The following is a 22,817-nucleotide window of genomic DNA, read 5'->3' on the forward strand; positions in this document are numbered from 1 at the left end:
ACTACTTCCCTTGAAGGGGGAATTCTCTGCTTTGGTTCTGGCAGCTTGTTCTGCAGCCCAGGTGTTCACACCAAGATGCAAAGCGTATGAACTCGGCCCCGCCCCTGCACAAGACGCTGTTCATCAGCACAGCCTGCCGACCCTCTTCATGTGGTCTTCTGCGCCCTCTCAGGGTTTATTTTAAATTCTTCCATGATGTGTTCACAAGAAGGAAGTTTTCTTGTCAGTAAAGTGCCTTCTTGGGGTTAGCTGAGAATTCATCCACACATCCCCACTCTTAGAAGAATTAGAAAAAAGTAAATTACGCCGGATGTGTCAACAGTCGTAAGTCAGAAGCCACTTGAGAGCCCAGCAGCGCCTCCTGGGGGCGTGAGCCTCTGTCCCCCCGAGGGCTGTGGGTTCCTAGAGGCTTCCAGTGGGCAGAGCAGCGGATAAGCGGCTGCGACACTGTTTCAGAGTTCCTCTCCCCTAGGGTCCTGGGCCACGCTTCCTAAGTGGTTCTGAGCTACGCCCACACCCCACAGTGTGGCCATCACACAGCCCTTGTCTATGGCACGCAGACCTGCCAGAGGCCTTGAACTGCCGTCAATTTACAAACCCCTGGCTCTTGCTCGAATTACAAGGATGAACAAAACACCCGGCTTTGGCTGCTCTGCCTCGACGGGGCTGCCGCTGCGTGATTGCACTCCAGGGGTCTCTGCCGGTCTTGACTGACCATAGGCTGCCGTCCTCAGCAGCAAAGCTAAGTACTTACGATACTTTGAAGGTGTGTATCTGACAGCTTGAAGATGCTGATGATTCGAGGATCTTTCTGAAACAGCGTCACAGGAGAATTCTTAAATGTCTTGAGTAAAGAGTAACAGCCTCTTTCATGAGCTTGTGGTTGGTGTATGTGAAGTTACAACACATGGAGGCTTCCAATATCTTACTATTTTTGATAGTAGATTGATAATATATTTGATAGTATGTTATTGTCCTATTTAAAAAGAAAGGGAGGAGGGACTTCCCTGGCGGTCCAGTGGTTAAGACTCCACGCTTCCACTGCAGGGGGCGTGGGTTCAATCCCTCGTCAGGGAACTAAGATCCCACGTGCCGTGCCACGCGGCCAAAAAAAATTTTTTTTAATAAAAATAAAAAAATAAAAAGAGAAGAGTGAACATGAAGAATATATAATCTATACCAAGTTTCTTCCTGGTATGTACCCTAGAGAAAGTCTCTCTCAAGAAACGTATTTACGACATTACGGTACAAATATTACAATATTTGTACAATATGGTACAAAAATAACAAAATATTGTAAATCACCAGCTCTACATCTACAGGAGGAAGGGTAAAGAGAGGGTAAATATACATATATATGTATATATACATATATATGTGTATATATATGTATATGTATATATATATATGGCAGTGAACTGGATAAATCTCAGAAAAATAGTTCAAGAGGATACATAAATATTTTTAAATAGGAAAATAATTGTATTGTTTAGGAACACATACATATTTTTTTTTAAACTATAAAGACGTGTAGGTATAAAAAACCAAATTCAGAAGAGTGGGCACACAATTAGGGAGGAGTACCCGGGGAATTTCGACCGTATATTTTTGATTTATTTCATAGGCTGGGTGGGAAATAGTCCAGGGTGTCCGTTGTATGATTCTCTAAATTGTATTATATGTCTGGAATATTCCATAATAAAAAGCAGGTGGGAAATCTACCCAACGCTTTGCTCAGGAGCATAGGGGAAAAAATAATGAACAGATTATTAGATCATAGCAGATATTTATGTAAAGCATAGTGCATATTTAGTTTTTGGCTGTTTCCATGCACAGTGGGCCTTAGCTGCCCAGGGACCATCTCCTGGTCACACAGCCGCGAGGAGAGCAGATCACAACCACGCCCTGGCAACCTGGGGACAGAACCCAGGAACCAGCGGCCAGACTGACGTCCATACAGATAGGTGGACGAGTGGAGATGGGTCCCTAATGCAGCTGTCGAGCACCCAGTCCTAGTTTAAGAACACTCCGGGTCTGTTCCAGACAACAGAAAGCAGCTCTGGAGTCTTAAGCTAAAGGAAGATTTATTGTAAAGTTATGGGCAAGTTCACAGAATCAACAGGAATGAGCTGGCTCGGAGGCCGGGGCTGGGGAACCATCGGCAAGTTCTCCACGACCTGTGAACAAGCCACCACTGCTGGCGGTCACCACCCCTGTGAAGAACATCTCAGCGTCCTTTTGTCCACAGGCCTTGTTAGGAGCGTGCTGGGGCCAGGCTGGTCATTTGGCCAGGCTCTTGCAGGGGCACTGAAACCTGCTCCAACACAGAGCTTTGGGATTCATTCTGTCCTTACGATTCCATGGATTTTTGCAGAGGTGGTTGCCACGATCTTAAAGAAGCTAAACAAATATTCCCATTATCTCATTGCACTCTCGCCTTCTAACAGTCTGAAATTCCTCCACCAAATATTGATTTTTTTTTTTTTTTTGGGCCTTTCCCTGCGGCTTGTGGGATCTTAGTTCCCCGACCAGGGGTTGAACCCGCACCCTCAGCAGTGGAAGTGCAGAGTCCCAACCACTGGACTGCCAGGGAAGTCCCTAAATATTGTTTTTTAAAGGAGTCATAATACTGGAGCAAATATATGCATGTTTTTCATGGAATTAAGTCAAAGAATGTAGACAAAAATCTTAATTATCTTACTGAAATAACTTAATTAACTTACAGGTGATTTTAACTTTATATTTTCCTGTGGAGTTTGGATATTTTTGTAATGAGCACATAATTAGGAAAAAAAAAAATAGGCTCATTCCATTTGGAAACAAATCTACCCTTCAAAAGAATTATCGAGACCTGGAACCTTTGCAGCTGATGTTATTTCAACCTAGGCCACCATCATTTTGGCTCCCATGGTATTGACTCAGAGAAAAGAGCAGACGCTTGGTATTTTAGTTTGGTTGGTTTTTGGTTTTGCATTCGATTCAATTAAGTAAATAGCTACTCGGTGGTAATCCCTTTGCTCGATGTCCTGAGGGTATAAAAATGAACCTAACACACTCCCTGCCCTCAGAAAAGCTGGCAGTCTAGAAAGGAAGAAATTATTTGAATACAAGATTACACGGGCTAATGCGGAAGGCTAGAAGTGTCACAGTAACAGAGGGGAGAGCTTGGCCCCAGGGGCCGAGATGACAAGCCCGCTCAAGGAGCTTGTTTTTGAGAGGGTGGTAGCATCTGAAAGGTACCTTAAAGATGGGTAGAAGCACCTTGTAACAGGAGGAGTTGGGATGGTGAATAAATAAAACACCGGAGGCAAAAACATGACTGGAAAATTTCTAGGCACCTGAGACTAAATAATTCCAAGCCAACTCTAAGGTTGGATTGCAATTATTTAATTTTGAATATTATATGGAGGAAGTTTGGTACCAATTTTTTTGAAGTCTCTTGTATTTGACAGTCCGGAAGACTCAACCCAGCCATGACGTTAAATGTGGTTAAAAAAATAAATGTGGGCTTCCCTGGTGGCACAGTGGTTGAGAATCTGCCTGCCAGTGCACGGGACACGGGTTCGATCCCTGGTCGGGGAAGATCCCACAGGCCGCGGAGCAACTAAGCCCGTGCGCCACAACTACTGAGCGCATGTGCCACAACTACTGAAGCCCGTGTGCCTAGGGTCTATGCTCCGCAACAAGAGAAGCCACCACAATGAGAAGCCCGGGCACCGCAACGAAGAGTAGCCCCCGCTCGCCGCAACTAGAGAAAGCCCGCGCGCAGCAACGAAGACCCAACACAGCCAAAAATAAAAAAATAAGATTAAAAAAAAATATATATATATATATATATATAAACGTAATGGCTTTATCTGGGCCTCTGCTTTTTCTTGCCTCACATCGACATCTGCCTCACCTGGTTTCTGATTAACTCCCGGCTTGAAAAACCAAGCAGGTGTTTGACTTCATCACCTCTCCATAAAGTGTGTGCCGACTGTGTTCAAAAAGGGATTGCACAGTAGCCTCTGGTCCTGCTCGGTTCTGCACGTTCGATGGAATCATTACCTCGAGGGACCTCTGGCCGCTGGAGGGTCTGGCACAAAGATTCCAAGGAAGTAAGCCTTCAGAGAGGCAGCCTGGTAATAAATGGCTCATGAGCTACAGAGAGCTGGATGAGGTGCTGAGGCCAGGCGCCCTTAACCGGGTGGGGCTCGTGCGGAAGCCCCGGAATCAAAGGAGGCTGAGGATACAGAACACAAAAGTGAAGGGAAACAGCGGAAGGGGAGGCTGGGCTTGCAGTGGGGGAGCCGTCATTAACCGGGGCCCCCGTCTAGTGGCAGGAGTCAGGGTGAAGGGGGCTGGGGTGACTCTCAATCCACAAACTCAGCTGTAGGGGGAAAAGGTGGTTCTTCTAATTTTCCTAGAACTCAGCTTCCCCTGAAGTGTGTGTCCCATAGCCAGCAAGGAACTTTTGTCCCAGCCTGGACCCTGGGGTTGCCTCAGGGCTCCCCCAGAATTTATGTAGAGCCAGGGTGTTGGGAGAGGTGCCTCTCTGGTCCTCAAGGCATCTGTCCACCGGGTGACCAATGAGACACGGTAGCTGGGATGAGCCCTTGGGACCGGTGGCTTTTGGTGGCCTTGTGTCCCACACTCCTCAGGGCTGCCCGTGACCCTCTCTGCCGCAGGGCATCAGGTAGCCACTCTGTGCCGGGGTCTTACCAGCCCTTCATGCTCCCCCTAAGAAGGCTTTGCAGCCCCCCTGCCACCCAGCAACCCTGGTCCCGGGGGCAACGCCACCCTTCCTCCTGCTTCTGGCCAAGACATTTTCCCCCCTGCGTGCTGAGTTCTTTATTTCCCACCTCCGAGGCGTAGGCTTTTGGAAGCAAAAGCCAGAAGGCCTTTCAGCAGCTGTGTCTGCTTTTTAACCTACCACACCCATCCCTCCGTGCAAGGGCAGGTGTAGATTAATGTCTCAAAATGCCATCCAATTACACGTGTTTGAAGGTAAGAGACTTGGGTTTTCTTTCAGACTTCACTCTACTATGGGTGGTCTAGCTTTCCTCCCTAAGGATATTAACACATAGAAGACTTGCAGTGAAAATTTAAGGAGACCTTGGATCTTTGCAGTGTCACTCTTGCAGGATCCTGAGATGAAGTGCCTCCTTAAATTCTGCACTCTGGGATGCCTTACTAGTCTCCTGATAGTCCAGGCCCTGCACACAAGCATTGGAAAGGGTGGGAAGGTCAAAAGAATGAGAAAACAAGCCACAGACTGGGAGAAAACATTTGCAAAATATATCTGATAAAGGACTGGTATCCAAAATACATGAAGAACTTTTAAAACTCAACAGTAAGAAAACAAACAACCCTATTAAAAATGGGTAAGAGTTCTGAACAGGCATCTCACCAAAAAAAGATACACAGATGACAAATAAGCACGTGAGAAGATGCTCCCCGACATATGTCATCAGGGAAATGCAAGTTAAAACAACGAGATACACACGCCTCTTGGAATGGCCAAAATCCAAAACACTGAAAACACCAAATGCTGGTGAAGATGTGGAACAACAGGAACTCTCATCACTGCTGGTGGGAATGCAACATGAAGAGACACTTGGGAAGACAGTTCAGCAGTTTCAGACCAAACCAAACTTACTCTTACCATACAATCTAGCAATAGTGCTCCTTGGTATTTACCCAAAGAAGTTAAAAACATATAACCACACAAAACCCTGCACACTAATGTTTATAACAGCTTTATTTATAACTCCCAAAACTTGGAAGCAACCAAGATGTCCTTCAGTAGGTAAATTGATAAACTGGGGTACATCCATACAATGGTATATTATTCAGCACTAAAAAGAAATGAATTATCAAGCCATGAAAAGACATGGAAGAATCTTTTTTTAACTTATTTTATTCAAGTATAGTTGATTTACAATGCTGTGTTAATTTCTGCTCTACAGCAAAGTGATTCCGTTTTTTATGTATATATATAAACACACACATTCTTTTTCATATTCTTTTCTATTATGGTTTATCACAGGATATTGAATATAGTTCCCTGTGCTATACAGGAGGACCTTGTTGTTTATCCATCCTATATATAATATAATAGTTTGCATCTGCTAATCACAAACTCCCAATCCATCCATCCCTTCCCTACCCTCCCCCCACCTTGGCAACAAGTCTGCTCTCTCTGTGAGTCTGACTCTGTTTTGTAGATAGGTTCATCTGTGTCATATTTTAGATTCCGCATATAAGTGATATCATATGGTATCAATATTTGTCTTTCTCTTTCTGACTTAACTTCACTTACTATGATAATCTCTAGTTGCATCCATGTTGCTGCAAATGGCATTATTTCATTCTTTTTTTGTGGCTGGGTAGTATTCTATTGTATATATGTACCACATCTTCTTTATCCATTCATCTGTCGATGGACACTTAGATTGTTTCCATGTCTTGGCTATTGTAAATAGTGCTGCTATGAACATAGGGATGCATGTATCTTTTCAAATTACAGTTTTGTCTGGATACATGCCCAGGAGTGGGATTGCAGGATCATATGGCAACTCTATTTTTAGTTTTTTGAGGAAACTCCATACTGTTTTCCACAGTGGCTGCACCAGTTTACATTCCCACCAGCAGTGTAGGAGGGTTCCCTTTTCTCCACACCCTCTCCAGCATTTGTTATTTGTAGACTTTAATGATGGCCATTTTGACCGATGTGAGGTGGTACTTCATTGTAGTTTTGATTTGCATTTCTCTAATAATTAGCAATCTTGAGCATCTTTTCGTGTGCCTGTTGGCCATCTGTAAGACGCAGAGGAATCTTAAATGCATTTTACTAAATAAAAGAAGCCAATGTGAAAAGTTAATATACTGTAGGATTCCAACTATATGACATTCTGAAAAAGTCAGAGTTATGTAGACAGTAAAAAGATAAGTGGTTGCCAGGGATTAGGTAGAGCACTGAGGAATATTTTTATAGACAATTTTTTTAGAGCAGTTTTAGGTTCACAGCAGAATTGAGTGCAAGGTACAGAATTCCCATGTCCCCCGACATACATACAGCCTCCCCACTAACCAGCATCCTCTGCAAATGAGGCACAGTTGTTACAAGCGATGAACATACATGGACACATCATCGTCACCCAGAGCCCACAGTTGACATTTGGGTTTATTCTTGGTGGTGTACGTTCTATGGGTTTGGACAAATCCTCAGAAGATTTATAGGGCAGTGAGACTTTTCTATACGATACTGTGATGGTGGATACATGTCATTATACATTTGTCCAAACCCCTCCTGGGAGCTACTTTTCAAGATCAGTTCTTCCCCAGGTTCAAGAAAGTCAGCAATGTTTTACAGGTTTTTCCCAAGAGCTGCAATTTACTAACAGTCCTCCTCTTCTGGTGTTCAGGAGCCTGTTTGTAAATAGCACCCTTGACCAAGACAAATAACAGATTGCTGAAGGTGAGAGGAAAACTGTGATGGAGCCAAAGACAACAAAGAAATCTTATTTGACCTGTTTTACTCCTAAAATCTCATAGGAAGTAAAAAGCTGAGAAATAATTGACACACACACGTGCGCGCATGCCCACACAATGTAAAGTAAAATCGGATGCTTTGTAACAGAATCATCTTATTTTTTTTTAAAAGATGAATTCTCCAGGAATGTGAAAATTATTGGTTTGCCCTAAGAATGCTAATAGAAAATTCATTCTTGAATAATGCTAGGAGCGGACATATGACAGCAGTTATCCTTTTCTTGATCAAAAATTACATGGAAAACTCAAAAGTATCACCTTTTCTGTCAGTCACTTCCCACTTTGGAAAAGTAGCTTTTCTGTTGAAATAATGTCATGTCAAAATGAGATTCAACATAGTCTGACGTATACCACGTTCTCTTTCAAAGGACTTGCCTGGGCCCCATGACCCCGCTCTTCTTTCTGATTTCTCCCTTTTAGAGTGGGAATGTCTATCCTATGCCTGTCACTGTGGTATTTTGGAAGCAGATAACTTGTCTGGTTTCACAGGTTCACAGCTGGAGATGAATTTTTGCCTCCAGATGAATCATAAGTCTTACCCATACCTGATGTAGATGATATTTAGATGAGATTTTGGACTTCAAGTTGATGCTGGAATAGATTAAGACTTTTGGCCTGTTGAGATGGGGTGAATTTATCTTTCGTGTAAGAAGGACATCAATTTTGGGGGATCCAGGGGGTGGAATGTTATGGGCTGAATTGTGTCTCCCACCAAATTCAGAATGACTTTATTTGGAGATAGACCTTTAAAGAGGTAACGAATCAGGTCATGTGGCGTTTTTATAAAAAGAAGAAATTAGGGCACTGTCACACACAGAGGGAAGACCATCGGAGAACACAGCAAGAAGGCAGCGATCTGCAGGCCAAGGAGAGAGTCTTCAGAAGAAACCAACCCTGCCAGGAGGCTCTAAGCGAAAACCCATTTTCTTGCCTTTTCCAGCCTCTAGAGGCTGCACGCATTCCTTGAGGCATGGCCCCCTCCCATCTTCAAAGCCAGCAGTGTAGCATCTTCAGATCTCTGGCTGTGGCACCAACTCTTCTGCATCAACTCAGCTTCCTTCAGCATCATGGTCCAGCTTGACTAACTTGAACATGTAACCCAGCAGGCAGAAAAAAGTTGGCTTCATACTCTGTGAGGGCTGACGTAAAAGCAGCAGAGCACTATTAGGTTTTTTAATGCTTGTTCCTCTCGATTAAGACTTTGGACTCCATTTGCAATGCCAAAGAAATACTTAGGGAGTGTCTGGGGTGGAGGATCACAGGGAAGATGGATCTCTTGTTTATTCTGCGCCAACCTGTCAAATGCCCTTTAATATCACAGCTGGTCTGCCAACCTTCTCTAATTTTCTTGACCTTAGTAGGGACCAGATAAGGGCAGTCACTGGGTGACTGGCGACCAGCAGGCTGCAGCATTGTTCAGACTCAGTGTGCTCTTCCTAAGGATCCTTTGTCTCTCAAGTCCACTCCAGTACATGCCATGCTGAATGCTTCTTACCCCTGTACCTGCTTAGCAGCAGTGTGATTAGATGTTATTAGATCAGGCAGATGCTATCAGGCAATCAAGATGTAAACTGAGTAATGGAGGCTCAGATCGTAAAATGCATCAAGCTTGACTATCACTGTATTTAATTTGCAAAGTGGCTGAAACAGGAGTGGGGATGGCCGTGCCCCTGACCAGGGGACCAAGGGGACCGTGTTCCCACCACAGACACAGAGCCAGAGTGGTCTGTATGTGTGACAGCACATGATTCTCTGCCACTCCCCTCAGGGGTTGGGACTTTCAACTCCATCCCAGGATGACTGAGAAGGGCAAAGTTTGTCAAGTGAGGTTAAAACACCACTTTGTGCTTCCATCTGTACATAGAGGAAGTCTGCACCCTTTGCTGCTGCAGCAGTTATGACTCTTTGGGTGAATTAGTGTCTCCCTCCCTTTTAGAGCCTTTGTTTCGAAGCGAATGTGACCTGCATTACTGGGTGGGGTGGAGGGGGACACTCCAAAATGTGAACTCAGTGTGTGAAATCTTTGTGACAATTCCAAACCATTTCTCCTAAAGCTGGGGAAGAGGGACCCTAGATGACCACTCTGAATGCCAGGAGAACCTGTCCCCAGTTTTCCTGCCAGAAGCAGTGTCACTTGTGGGATTTCAGGGTGACAAAGTTCTACAGGTAGCTCCTTTCACCTATGGGGATTGGACCAGAGAGGAAATCTACGTGAAGACAGGACCAGAAATTGTGGCTCCAGCCCAGGGCATGGCTATTAATTCAGGGTTATTGTTGGGCTCTCTCTCCAATGAGGTGATTTTTTCCTGGGGACACGTGGGGCTCAGCAGGCCCGCCCCACCAGTCTGTGCCCAGAAATGTTAAACCCAAACATGAACACAGCTTCCCAAGGTGGAATCCTTGCTATAATTGATGCAAGGATTGTATTGTATTGGGTTTTCCAAATAGAATTTAAGTTAGTACTTTTTAAAAGAAATTTTTGTCAAAGTATAGTTGATTTACAAGGTTGTGTTAATTTGCACTGTACAGAAAGGTGATTCAGTTATACAGATATATATTGTTTTCATATTATTTTCCATTATGGTTTATCACAGGATATTGAATATAATTCCCTGTGTTATACAGTAGGACCTTGTTCTTTATCCGTTCTATATATAACAGTTTGTATCTGCTAATCCCAAACTCCCAATCCTTCCCTCCCCCCTCCCCCTTGGCAACCACAAGTCTGTTCTCTACGTCTGTGAGTCTGTTTCTGTTTTGTAGGTAAGTTCATTTGTGTCATATTTTAGATTCCACATATAAGTGATATATGGTATTTGTCTTTCTCTTTCTGACTTACTTCGCTTGGTATGATAATCTCTAGGTTCATCCATGTTGTTGCAAATGGTGTTATGTCATTCTTTTTTATGGCTGAGTAATATTCCATTCTATATATGTACCACATCTTCTTTATCTGTTTATCTGTTGATGGACATTTAGGTTGTTTCCATGTCTTGGCTATTGTGAATAGTGCTGCTATGAACATAGGGGTGCATGTATCTTTTTGAATTGTAGTTTTGTCTGGATATATTCCCAGGAGTGGGATTGCTGGATCATATGGCAACTCTATTTTTAGTTTTTTGAGGAACCTCCATACTGTTTTCCACAGTGGCTGCACCAATTTACATTCCCACCAACAGTGCAAGAGGGTTCTCTTTTCTCCACACCCTCTCCAACATTTATCATTTGTAGACTTTTTAATGATGGCCATTCTGACTGGTGTGAGGTAGTACCTCATTGTAGTTTTGATTTGCATTTCTCTAATAATTAGTGACTATGAGCATCTTTTCATATGCCTACTGGCCATCTGTATGTCTTCTTTAGAGAAATGTCTATTTAGGTCTTCTGCCCATTTTTCGATTAGGTTGTTTGGCTTTTTTGTTATTGAGTTGTATGAGCTGTTTGTGTATTTTGGAAATTGAGCCCTTGTCAGTTACATCCTTTGCAAATATTTTCTCTCATTCCATAGGTTGTCTTTTCATTTTGTTTATGGTTTCCTTTGGTGTGCAAAAGCTTAAGTTTGATTAGGTCCCATTTGTTTATTTTTGCTTTTATTTCTATCGCCTTGGGAGACTGACCTAAGAAAACATTGGTACGATTTATGTCAGAGAATGTTTTGCCTATGTTCTCTTCTAGGAGTTTTATGGTATCATATCTCATATTTAAGTCTTTAAGCCATTTTGAGTTTATTTCTGTGCATGGTGTGAGGGTGTGTTCTAACTTCATTGATTTACATGCAGCTGTCCAACTTTTCCAACACCACTTGCTGAAGGGACTGTCTTTTCCCCACTGTATATTCTTGCCTCTTTTATTAAAGATTAATTGACTGTAGGTGTGTAAGTTCATTTCTGGTCTCTGTATTCTGTTCCATTGATCCATATGTCTGTTCTTGTGCCAATACCATGCTGTTTTGATTACTGTAGCTTTGTAGTATTGTCTGAAGTCTGGGAGGGTTATGCCTCCTGCCCCCTGCATTGGAAGTGCTGAGTCTTAACCACTGGACTGCCAGGGAAGTCCCATCCTGCTTTGTTCTTTTTCCTCAGGATTGCTTTGGCAATTCTGGGTCTTTTATGGTTCCATATAAATTTTAGGATTATTTGTTCTAGTTCTGTGAAAAAATGTCATGGGTAATTTAATAGGGATCGCATTAAATCTGTAGATTGCTCTGGGTAGTACGGCCATTTTAGCAACATGAATTCTTCCAATCCAAGAGCATGGGATATCTTTCCATTTCTTCGAATCATCTTCAGTTTCCTTTATTTATGTTTTATAGTTCTCAGCATTAAGTTAGTACTTTTGTCTCAGGACTTAAAAATATTTTCAAGGCCACAGTGTTTCCCTCGCAGTCTACAGACCTCTGTTGAAACACTGTATTGGTTAGGGAGATGCACAGCTGCTGTGACAGAGAGCCCCAGAAAGACAGTGACGTAAAATGCACAGAAATATTTCTCTCCATCACCTCCGAGCCCAGAGGCAAGCAGCGCAGGTGGACAGGGCAGCTCAGCTGTAAGTGCGTTTCAGAGATACAGGCTCCTTACACTTTGTTTCTCTGTCCTGCCCCGGGACTGTAGTTCTTAGTCTCTCCTGGGCATCCCAACCCCGTGAAGGGCTGGTTAAACCACCTCCCACTCCCAGCGTCTTTACTCAGCAGGTCCAAGTGGGGCTTGAGAATTTGCATTCCCGGCAAGCTCCCAGGTGATGCTGGTGCTGCTGGCCCAGGGACGGCGCTTGGGGAACCAGTGCCCGAGGCCCTGTGCTTGCCTGCCCTGGCTGATCGCAGACAACGTCCACGGTCCAGATTATGGGGTGGGGAACGAGCGTGGAGGCATACACACACAGTTTGTTCAGGCCCAGGCAGGAAGTGGCGCTCTGCATTTCCACCCAGTTTCCACTGGTGAGAAGACTCGCAAGGCCCCACCTACCTGCAAGGGATGCTGGGGCAAGTCTAGTTCGTTGGCCGTGTCGATGAAGATAATCAATAAACAATCTATAGCAGGAATAGAAGAGAGTTTGATTGGATCCAAACTGAAGACTATAGCCCGGAAGACAGCATCTCAGATAATTCTGAGGAACTGCTCCAGAGAAGCATGGTTTTCAGCACAGTTTTACATCTTGTCAGAACAAAGAACATTAAACAAGTCGGGGATCCATTCCTTCAAGCTTTCAGAAAAAACAGACCAGCACATACACAGTGAGTCAGCATGGCCTTGGCACCTGGGAAGGAGATCTTATCATCGAAGGAGTCCCAGCATTGGTGTCCCAGGAAGGGAGGCATTTAATCTTTATTTTTAACATGGGCATTCTTTACGTCTGGTCAGTGTGCCCTTTTCTTTAAAGCAGATGTGCAGTGTAGGTTTGATAGGCCACAAACAGGCTGTTTCAGTTAATATAAAATTGAAGTTAACGCATGGGGACTCCTGGTGGAGGACCTGCTGGACCCCCCTTGGCTTCTCCAGTTAGGACCCCAATGGGCCCTCTCAGTTGGCTAAGACCAACCAGCAGTCGAGATCCCATGCCACTTGGAAAACCAAATACTTGAAAACAGAGAATGAAGTGGGTTTTGAGAGCATTAATAGGAAAGTGAAAAACAAGGGAATAGGCCAAAAAGGGTTTTCTTTTTTTAAAATTTATTTTATTGAAGTATAGTTGATTTACAATGTTGTGTTAATTTCTGCTGTACAGCAAAGTGATTTACTTATATATATTCTTTTCCATTATGGTTTATCACAGAATATTGAACATAGTTCCCTGTGCTATACAGTAGGACCTTGTTGTTTATCCATCCTATATATAATAGTTTGTATCTGCTAATCCCAAACTCCCAATCCATCCCTCCCCCAACACCCTCCTTGCAACCACAAGTCTGTTCTGTATGTCTGTGGGTCTGTTTCTGCTTAGTAGAAAAGTTCATTTGTGTCATATTTTAAATACCACATGTAAGTGATCTCATGGGATTTGTCTTTCTCTTTCTGACTTATTTCACTTAGTATGGTAATCTCTAGGTCCATCCATGTTGCTTCACATGGTATTTTTTCATTCTTTTTTGTGGCTGAGAAGTATTCCATTGTATATGTACCACATCTTTTTTGTTTTGTTTTGTTTTTTTGGCCACGCTGTGCAGCATGGGGGATCTTAGCTCCCCAACCAGGGATCGAACATGCATCCCCCCGCATTGGAAGCTCAGAGTCTTAACCACTGGACGGCCAGGGAAGTCCTACCACATCTTCTTTATCCGTTCATCTGTCGATGGACATTTAGATTGTTTCCATGTCTTGGCTATTGTAAATAGTGCTGCATTGAACATTGGGGTGCGTGTATCTTTTCAAATTATAGTCCAAAAAGGGTTTTCTAATAGCAGAGGATGAGAAAACAAAACAGGGAAGGAGATGAGAATAAAACTCCATAAAAGTCTAACGATCTGGGGGGCTGGGAAGCATCCAGATGCAACAAATTACTGTGACAGGAAGAAACAATCACTTTGGGAACAGCAGGCGTGGGTGTTTGTGAAGCCGTACAACGGGCCCAAACGACCTCAAACCAAAGCGCATTTGGATGCCCCTCTAGCTGGGGGAGTAAACAGCACTGTCGGTCCATTCCTGTCTGGCCTTTGTTTTTGGTCCAAGTTCCCTGGGATCCTGGGAGATGGATGCGCTAGGGCAGGATGCTGGGAGCCCCGGGGGAGGGAGCCCATTGTCCCAGAGTCAGCCTTTCTGGGGGAGAGAGTCGGCGGGGCTAATTGTCTCTCCATGGGGAGTCCCCTGCCTTAAAGCCATCTAATCAAATCATCTCTTCTAAATGTCCTCTGGTTGGAATCGGGTTATTTCCTAGTATGCGTGAGAATAATAAGCATCAGCATGTTAACCAAAATTGTCTCTGGCAAAATGCATTATAGGGCTTCCCTGGTGGCGCAGTGGTTAAGAATCTGCCTGCCGATGCAGGGGACACGGGTTCGAGCCCTGGTCTGGGAAGATCCCACATGCCGTGGAACAACTAAGCCCGTGTGCCACAGCTACTGAGCCTGCGCTCCAGAGCCCGTGAGCCACAACTCCTGAAGCCCGGGCGCCTAGAGCACGTGCTCCGCAACAAGGGAAGCCACCACAATGAGAAGCCCGCGCACCACAACGAAGAGCAGCCCCCGCTCGCCGCAACTAGAGAAAGCCCGCTCGCAGCAGCGAAGACCCAACGCAGCCAAAAATAAATAAATAAAATAAATAAATTTTTAAAAAATGCATTATAATCTGTCTTTATTTTCTTTGCTGTAATTTTCTCTATACTCACATTTTTCTACAATGGACATATCTTTTCATAAGAAGAAAGAAAACATCTGTTCCTGTTTGGCAGAGGTCTGGCTGGAGTGGGGAGGGCGAGCGTGCAGGTACGGGAGGCCCCAGGTGGCCTGTGGCGTCCAGATGTTCCCCTGTGCCCTTTGTCAGATCGGGGCCTTCTCTTTCTGCCTCTAGCTCACCGTCTCCCCTGCGGTCTGATACAGGAGAGACAGCTGCTGAGCTCGAGGGCAGGGCACGGAGGGAGCTGGGGCTGTCTGGGAGACGCCTGGCTTCTGCCGCACCTGGTGACCCATCTCTGGTTGTGCTTCCAGGTGAGCCTCAAAGCGGGAGCCCTGACTCAGCCTCTCATCTGACGACTGTCAGCTGCCACTGCCGCCAGCCCGTCCCCTGCCCAGGCCTGTCTCTGTGCCATCTCTCAGCAGGTAAGGAGGTGACGTACCCTGTCCAAGCGCAGGGTCTGTCTGGAGAGCAGGTGTCTCTGCCAGCAGTGCGCGTGTGGGCCTGGGGCGAGGCTGGGCTGGCAGGCTCCTTGATGGGTGGCCAGGTCCTCACGCCGTCACTTTCTTCTAATAGCAGTTGTCATCGTCGCAGATGTAGGGCCCTCGTGAAGCCCGGTTTACCCCCTCCTCACGTTATCCCTCCTGCTAGTGGATGCGCCCCCTCCTGGGGGAGCATCAGGAGGAGAACCAAGCCATCTCCCTGGGCTGCTGGCCTTGGCTGGGGAATCACGCTGTGTGCTATCCCCACTAGGAACAGAGATGTCACTCAGGCAAGCACCCTTGTCCAGCACCTCGCTGTGACACAGGGGGTGAGGGTCAACCAGCACTCCCACCCAGCCCGCCTTGCAGTCTAAGCTGCTTGGTCCCTTTAGGCCTAGAGGGCTATGCTCACTGGCAACAGCTGTTTTTCAGGCATTTCCCAGAGAGACAGACTGCAGCACTCTGCCAACCGACATATATCAAGGGCTTGTGGAGAGAAGTCATGTTAGGGGGGATGGCTGAAAAGGCACGATGACGTCCACTCATCTAGAAATTCTAAACACTGTATCCCGAGTCAGGTCAGATCGGCAGCACCGGGGATTGAACCACCTTGCGCTGCCCCGCCCCCGACTCTGAGTTTACCCGGTTACACACCACAGGATGCAGCCCGTCAGAACCTCGCTGGGAAAGCTGTCCGTGAGTGTATCCCGTGTGCCCGAGGAGAAAGATGTCTGACCACCGAGGTGACAGCGCCAGTCTCCTGAGTAGTTGGCTCGTTTTCCCTTCCTTCTGCCTTGTCTTCTAAAAAGCCAAGGGTCAAGTTAGTGGTCCACCAGTAGCCAGTATTCATGTTCAGCTTCATTCCATCTCCATTCTTCCCTACCTCCACGTTTCTTCTTGGGTCAAGGGGGGTGTACATGCACACATACGTATATGGAGAGAGACATCCATCTGTTCACGTAGAGGTACGGTGTCTGGGTAGTCTTGTTACCAAACCAGACTTAGGTTCACTCTCCCGCCCACAGTAAAGCCAATCTGCTGACACCGGGTGGTGGTGAAGGAAAGTGCAGCGTTTTTTGCAGGGCGTCAACCAAGGAGTCCAGGGCAGCTAGTGCTCAAAACACCCGAACTCCCTGATGGGTTTCAGGAAAGCATTTTAAAGGCTGAGTGAGAGAGGGGAGTCCCAGCGTATGTGATCAGCTCATGCACAATTCTCTGATTGACTGACGGTGAGGTCACAGGACGGTGTCACATTATCAAACCTCAGGCCCCAGTAGGTCTGGGGGCTTCATGCTCATGGTTGTCAGGTAGTTAATTTCTTCCATTTGGTGGGGGTTTTAGGATCTACAAAACAACTCAGGAAATGTGCCTCAGATACTGTTACCTAGGTGCTTCAGAGAGGAGCTAAAGTGGAGGATATGGGGGAGGGGTCTGTCCCGGGAAGGTCCCATAGGGTCCTTCTGAGTTACAGTCTTGAAAGGGCAGAGATGTGGAACCTAAGAGGTGCCTGACCAGGTAAGGGAGGGAGGCCCTCAGAGACCTTCCCATGGGGTCATATCTTTAAAAGGCTCAGTTGCCTTTAGCTCCATTTGACAAAAGCCATTTCCTTCTCCACGGCCGACTATGTCCCTGGGTTATCTTGCCTACCACAGCGGGTGGGGGAATCCTCCCTGCCATTGCATGCCCAAGTTAGGCTGGGTTAGGATCACTCGAGGGGTGAGTGTGTCCTGGGAGAGCCGGCTAGCCCAAGTGCACGGGTAAAGGCCTCTTAGTGCCCTGAAGGCCCCGCCAGGCTGAGGAGGGGTGACCAGCCCGGGCAGCATCGGGGAAATGCTTCCTTCCACTTCCATTAAAGATCTCTGCAAAATTAAGTTCTTTAACCTCCTTGAAAATTCGAAAAATAAAGGGGTAGGACCTGGACCTCTGAGGTCCCTTCCAGTATTAACGTTTGGTGATTCAGAGCCTTGCTACTCAAAGTGTGGTCCCTGGACCAGCAGCAACTGGGGGCTTGTTAGAAATGCAAAATCTTGGGACCAAACCCCAACTCATTTAATCAAAAAATCTGCATTTTATCCAGATCCCCAGGGATTCATATGCCCATTAACATTTGTAAAGGACTGATTAAAGAGTCCTGAAGGTACACGAACACCTTCCAAGGTGATCTGATGGACATACAGGAACAACGGAGTGGAAACGATTTACAGCCAGCCGTGGTTCTCCACCTCTGGGACGTGCCAGAATCACCTCGGGAGGTTGTGAAATACAGGTTCTGGTCTGCGGCGCCACAGTCTGGGTTCTGGGTATGCATGCTTGAGAAACCTTACTGGCCACTTGGAGAAAGAACAGAAACATGCACGTGTGAAGTGGTTTGTAAGTCACTGACGGCAACAAGAGTGACATCCTATAAATGGGGTCAGCGAGCCCAGGGGCAGCAGAGCAGGGGGTGACGTGGGCAGGCTTGTCATCCCTGTACTGGGGACAGTGCTTTGCATCCTTACTTTTAGCATCTCCACGTTTAGTTACTTAGGGGGCCCTTCTATGTGCATCTGTAGTTACCTCTCCACCTCCTTCCTGAGCAAGAGTGGAAATGGGGGGGAAGGGAGGGTTTTATGTTGTGTTGTTGTTTGTTTGGAGATGATGAAAAAGACATAAAACGTATTTTTATGTGCTGAGAAAGAAGGCACCCAGAGACACTGATGTTACAGGAGAAAGAGGGGTGAGTGGCAGGGCAGAGCCCCAAGGAGGGGAGAGGTCCACCACAGGTGAGGTATCAGGCTTGGGTAAGGAGATGCTTTCAGCTGCAAGTGACAGATGACCCAAGAAATGTGGCCTAGACCGTGAGGAATATATTCTGTCAGTATCAGGGGCCCAAAGTAGAGTGTCCGGGACCCATGCGTCTCAGGGCTCTGGATCTGTTTCTCCATGAGTCTCCTGCCTTTGCCCTGGGTCCATTCCCCAACGTCACTATGGCAACTCTCAGTGAAGCCAGCCAAAGACTGGGGCTTCTCCTGGCGGGCCTTGACTAGGAAGAAAAACCTTTCCTACAAGTCCCCTGCAGATTTCCCCGCATGTCGCCTTGATTAGGACGGGCTTGTGTGCTCTGGTCCTTCTGCAAGGGAGGTGGGAAACGGGCGTGTGGCGTCATGGGCCCCTGGAGCAGAAGGTGGGAAGCTCTCAGGGGCAGCAGGGAAGGGGGCAGCCATGGGGAGGGCCCGCAGCGGGTCCTGATGCAGAGGCACGGATGGAGGGCAGGATGCGTGTGGACGCCGAGCAACCGTGAGAGGTGGAGCTGGAGTCAGGGAGGTTCTGCCCGACGGCTTTTCCTCTATTCCGTGGACGCTGAGGTCGCCTTCCAAGGGCGAGAGGACAGAGGTGGTGAGGAGGTGATGGAGATTGAAGTGGTCAGGAGGGCAGAGGGAGGGGTGATGGGCACGGGCTGAGGTCGCCAGGCTGCCTTGAGGACACGCTCAGGCTGGCCTCTCATGTCTGTGGGCACCAGTCCCCAGCTTTTGGGGGCGTTTCTCCAGCAGCCCTTCCGAGGGGGCTGGGAGGGGAAGGAGTTAGATTGAAAGTGCTGGGTTTTGGGGACAGAGGGCAGAAGGCAAGCCTTGGGAGAGTGATGACGATGCGGGGCTGTGTCATCGAGGCCAGCGGTGGGACTGAACGGGGCCGGGAGAGGCTGTGGTCTGGCGGACACTGTGGAGGCCCCAGGGCTTTGAGGCTGAGGAGGAGGAAGGGGGACACCGGGGCCCGGGAGCGGAGCCCTCCTGGCTGTGGGCGGACGCAGTCTGGAGGGGGACCCGGTGGGGAGAGCGGGGAGGCGGAGGGGCCCGCGGAGGGGACGCAGGAGGGAGAAGACGCGCGGCGCCAGGTGCTGGGCCCACCCCACCTGCTTATTTTATCTCTCGGACATGAAACGGAAAAGGCTCTTTGTCCGATATTAAGCATTTGGCCAGACTTCTCGCTCTGTGTTGAGGAGAGGGGTGAAAATGTGCCCTTTCTCTGTGACCCGGAGAAGGATGAGAAAGCGGCGGAGCGGGGTCAGGGCCGGTCCCGGGGCGGCGGGGAGGGAGAGGGCGGTTCCAGGGGGTCGGACGGGGATCCGGTTCTGCCGGTAACGGTTTTCTATACGCTCACACCCACCCTCACTCACACACACACTAACACCCACCCTCACTCACACACACTCTGTCACACACCCACCCTCACACCCACACACACACTCACACCCACCCTCACTTACACTCACACACACACACAAACACCCACCCTCACTTATACACACTCACACAAACACACCCACACACTCACACACCCACATGCAGTTCAGAGCCCCCTCCCCTCCTCTGCCCTTCCCCCACGTCTTCCTTTCTTCACTCCTGCTGACCCCGGGCTCAGCTTCCTCTCACGAGGCCGCCCTGGTCCCTGCCACCCCTCCACTTCCCCAACTCCTGAAGCCCCCAAGTCAGTGATGAGGGAAGCGAGGGGTGGTTTCAGGAACGGGGCTGGACGATCCGAATCTGAGGACAGTGATCTCAGGGTCCTTCTTCACTTGTCGGTCAGGCTGAGGAGGCTTGGGAAATAGCCTGCATCTTCTCCCTCCTTTTGTGTGGACACAGGGGCACGTACACACGCACGTGCACAGAGGGACCGCCCCGCGCACACAGGCTGGCAGAGGGCATGCGCATCAGGCACGTGGGCACACAGGGCCACAGCCCTGAACACACGTGCAGAATTGCACGCGCATCTCGGTAGAGTGCGGGGGTGGGAGGCTGCCCCCCCGGGTTTCAAAATCCTCAACTACTCATGCTTCTCCTTCCCCTCCTGGGAAATAAAAGTTCCCGGCCAAGGTAGGAACACACACCTGTTACACTCTGGTTTTGGTGGCTGCTCTGTCTTAGAAGAAGAAAGTTTTATTTTTCGAACATTGCCTGTGGACAGATGAAGTTGCCATCCGGCCTCACCTGGGCCAGAGAGTCAGTGTGAATGAGAAAAGCCAGAGTGTGGCCTGCCCACCACGGGACCGGCCTAGCCTCCTGCCGCCTCGCTGTGCACTGCTGAAAACCCCCAGCTCTCGGGCTAGCCCGAGTAGACCTCCTCTGGGTACTTTCTCGTTAGATGCGGTAACGATAACCTACGGCATGTGCTTTGCTGTGGAGCAATTAGCATCACAGGGGTCTTCTGGCAGAATGACATGTTGGGTCAGGAAGAATTTCTTCCCCCTTCTAGAAAAACAAATCTATGCTTGGGATAGGTGTGTATGTGTGTGTATGTGTTCTTGTTTAAAAACGAACTCCCAGGGGCTTCCGTGGTGGCGCAGTGGTTGAGAATCTGCCTGCCAATTCAGGGGACACGGGTTCGAGCCCTGGTCCGGGAAGATCCCACATGCCGCGGAGCAACTGGGTGCGTGAGCCACAACTACTGAGCCTGCACGTCTGGAGCCTGTGCTCTGCAACAAGAGAGGCCGCGATAGTGAGAGGCCCGCGCACCGCGATGAAGAGTGGCCCCCGCTCGCTGCAACTAGAGAAAGCCCTTGCACAGAAACGAAGACCCGACACAGCCAAAAATAAATAAATACATTTATTTAAAAAAAAAAAAAAAAAAAAAAAGACGAACTCCCAACATAAAGTCTGTAAACGTTTTGGAATGACAGCAAATTAAAATGAATAATAAGGCGGGACTTCCCTGGCGGTCCAGTGGTTAAGACTCCCTGCTTCCACTGCAGGGGGCGTGGGTTGGATCCCTGGTCAGGGAACTAAGATCCAACATGCTGCATGGCGTGGCCAAATAAATAAATTAATTAAAAGAAAAGAATAATAAAGCAAGCTCATTCTGGGGGAAACTTGCACTTTGCAGTGTAGCCGGCTAGAGGACACCGTGTGAGACAGTGGAAAGAACCCTCAGCTGGGCTTCAACGCTTTGCGTTTGCGTTCTGGGTCCACAGATTGTGGCTGTGGGACCTTTGACTCTTGGCTTCATTTCTCGTGAGTTTTGCACTTTCTTTACTTGTAAAACAAAACTCAGTCTATTTTGCCAACTTTCAGGGCTGCTAGAGGAGTGAGTGAACAAATGTGTATGAAAATGATTTATTACTAACAAAGCACTGTACAAATATCAAGGTATTACTTACGGCCGTGGGGGTGCTAAGGTGACTCTGGGACCATCTGTTATCTTCTGCTTCCTCTCGCTGGGGCTGAGAAAGTCTGACAAACAGGAGCCTGACGGCTTGCTCCCATCACTCGGATGAAGCCCTCCTTCCTCTTCTCGCAGGAGGGTCTGCCCCCATGTCTCCCTGGCCTGGGAAGAGAAGCGGCAGGGAGTAGGAGGCGAGAAAGCTGAGGGGGGTTCTGCCTGACGTTTGGAACAGCAGCTCTTTCAACCCCTTAACTTTTGGTTGTTTCAGGGGCAGCAGGATGAAAGAAGTCATGTCCAATAATAGCACTGCCAGCATCTCCCAAGCCAGGAAGGCCGTGGAGCAGCTGAAGATGGAGGCGTGCATGGACAGAGTGAAGGTAAGCTCGCACAAGCCGGCCTGGCCCTCTGACCAGCGCTCAGCTCTGAACAGTGGCCCCCGACCCCGTGCTCAAAGCAGCCTCACGAGAGCAAGTGCGTCGCCCCATACAGCATCCAGCCAACACTGGCGGCTCTAACATTGACACACGAGCGTTTGCTGTGGAGTTCTGAGCGTGCCTGAGCATCCAAGGGACGCAGAATACACAGTGTGTGTGAATTCCGTGAGGAGTCGCCAAAAATAGACCCATATTCATCTCAGCTCTCTTTAGCTCCGTTGTCATGCCAGTAAGCGAGAGAGAGTTGAACCGTGAGATCCGTCATAGTTTTCCTGCCTGATCCAGGGACTTTGAGGTTCAACAACATCGGGTATTTTGACAGGGGCGCTGTCGGGAGTGCAGCATCAAACCATATGCACGGCGTTTGTCATACGCTCCTTTGGGGAGGGAAGGGAAGAAAGGTGCCAGCCGCCGCCCACCATGTTCATTTCTCGGAGGAGTGTAGTTGTCTGCACGCTGGGGGAGCTGACGTGAGATGAAGCCAGCTCTTCTCCAGGTGCCACTTTGAAGCGAGCAGGAGGCCAGGCGGAGCAAGGGGCTCTGAGATGCCACTTAGTTAGGTTCATTGACTGTAATACACCTGGAGGCCCATCGGGAATCTGACAGCAGGAAACACGAGTCCAATGTGTCTGTGGCCTTCTGGGACCCAACACAGGGCTCTCACCCAGGCACTGGGATTCAAATAAGACAGAATCCATGGGGCACTGGGGGACTCCTAAAGCCTTCTGTTGGCAGAGCGAGCAGTCCCTTCCCCAGGCTCCCACCCCCGAGAGCTGTGGCCAGATAACACCAGCTCCTGCTTCCATCAGGATGGTTATCCCCCTTCCCTGGTGACCTCCAGGTACGAGCTGTCCAAGGAGGCAGTAAACGAGTGCAGTAAGCGACACAGTGTATATACCACGCGAGAA

General features: G+C 48.0%; 1 protein-coding gene across 3 annotated transcripts in view; it reads left to right on the forward strand.

The window, feature by feature from the left end:
• GNG4 (G protein subunit gamma 4) overlaps positions 1 to 22,817 on the forward strand; it is a 71,336-nt gene that overhangs the window by 15,211 nt on the left and 33,308 nt on the right. For all 3 annotated transcript variants that reach the window (XM_082407749.1, XM_082407748.1, XM_082407750.1), the window contains 2 exons: positions 15,173 to 15,283; positions 21,744 to 21,852. In XM_082407749.1, coding sequence (XP_082263875.1) covers positions 21,754 to 21,852 — 99 coding nt within the window. In that variant the 5' untranslated portion in view covers positions 15,173 to 15,283; positions 21,744 to 21,753. The remainder of the gene's footprint in view (positions 1 to 15,172; positions 15,284 to 21,743; positions 21,853 to 22,817) is intronic.

This window comes from Balaenoptera borealis (assembly GCF_965194805.1).
Source record: "Balaenoptera borealis genome assembly, chromosome: 10".
NCBI lineage: Eukaryota > Metazoa > Chordata > Mammalia > Artiodactyla > Balaenopteridae > Balaenoptera > Balaenoptera borealis.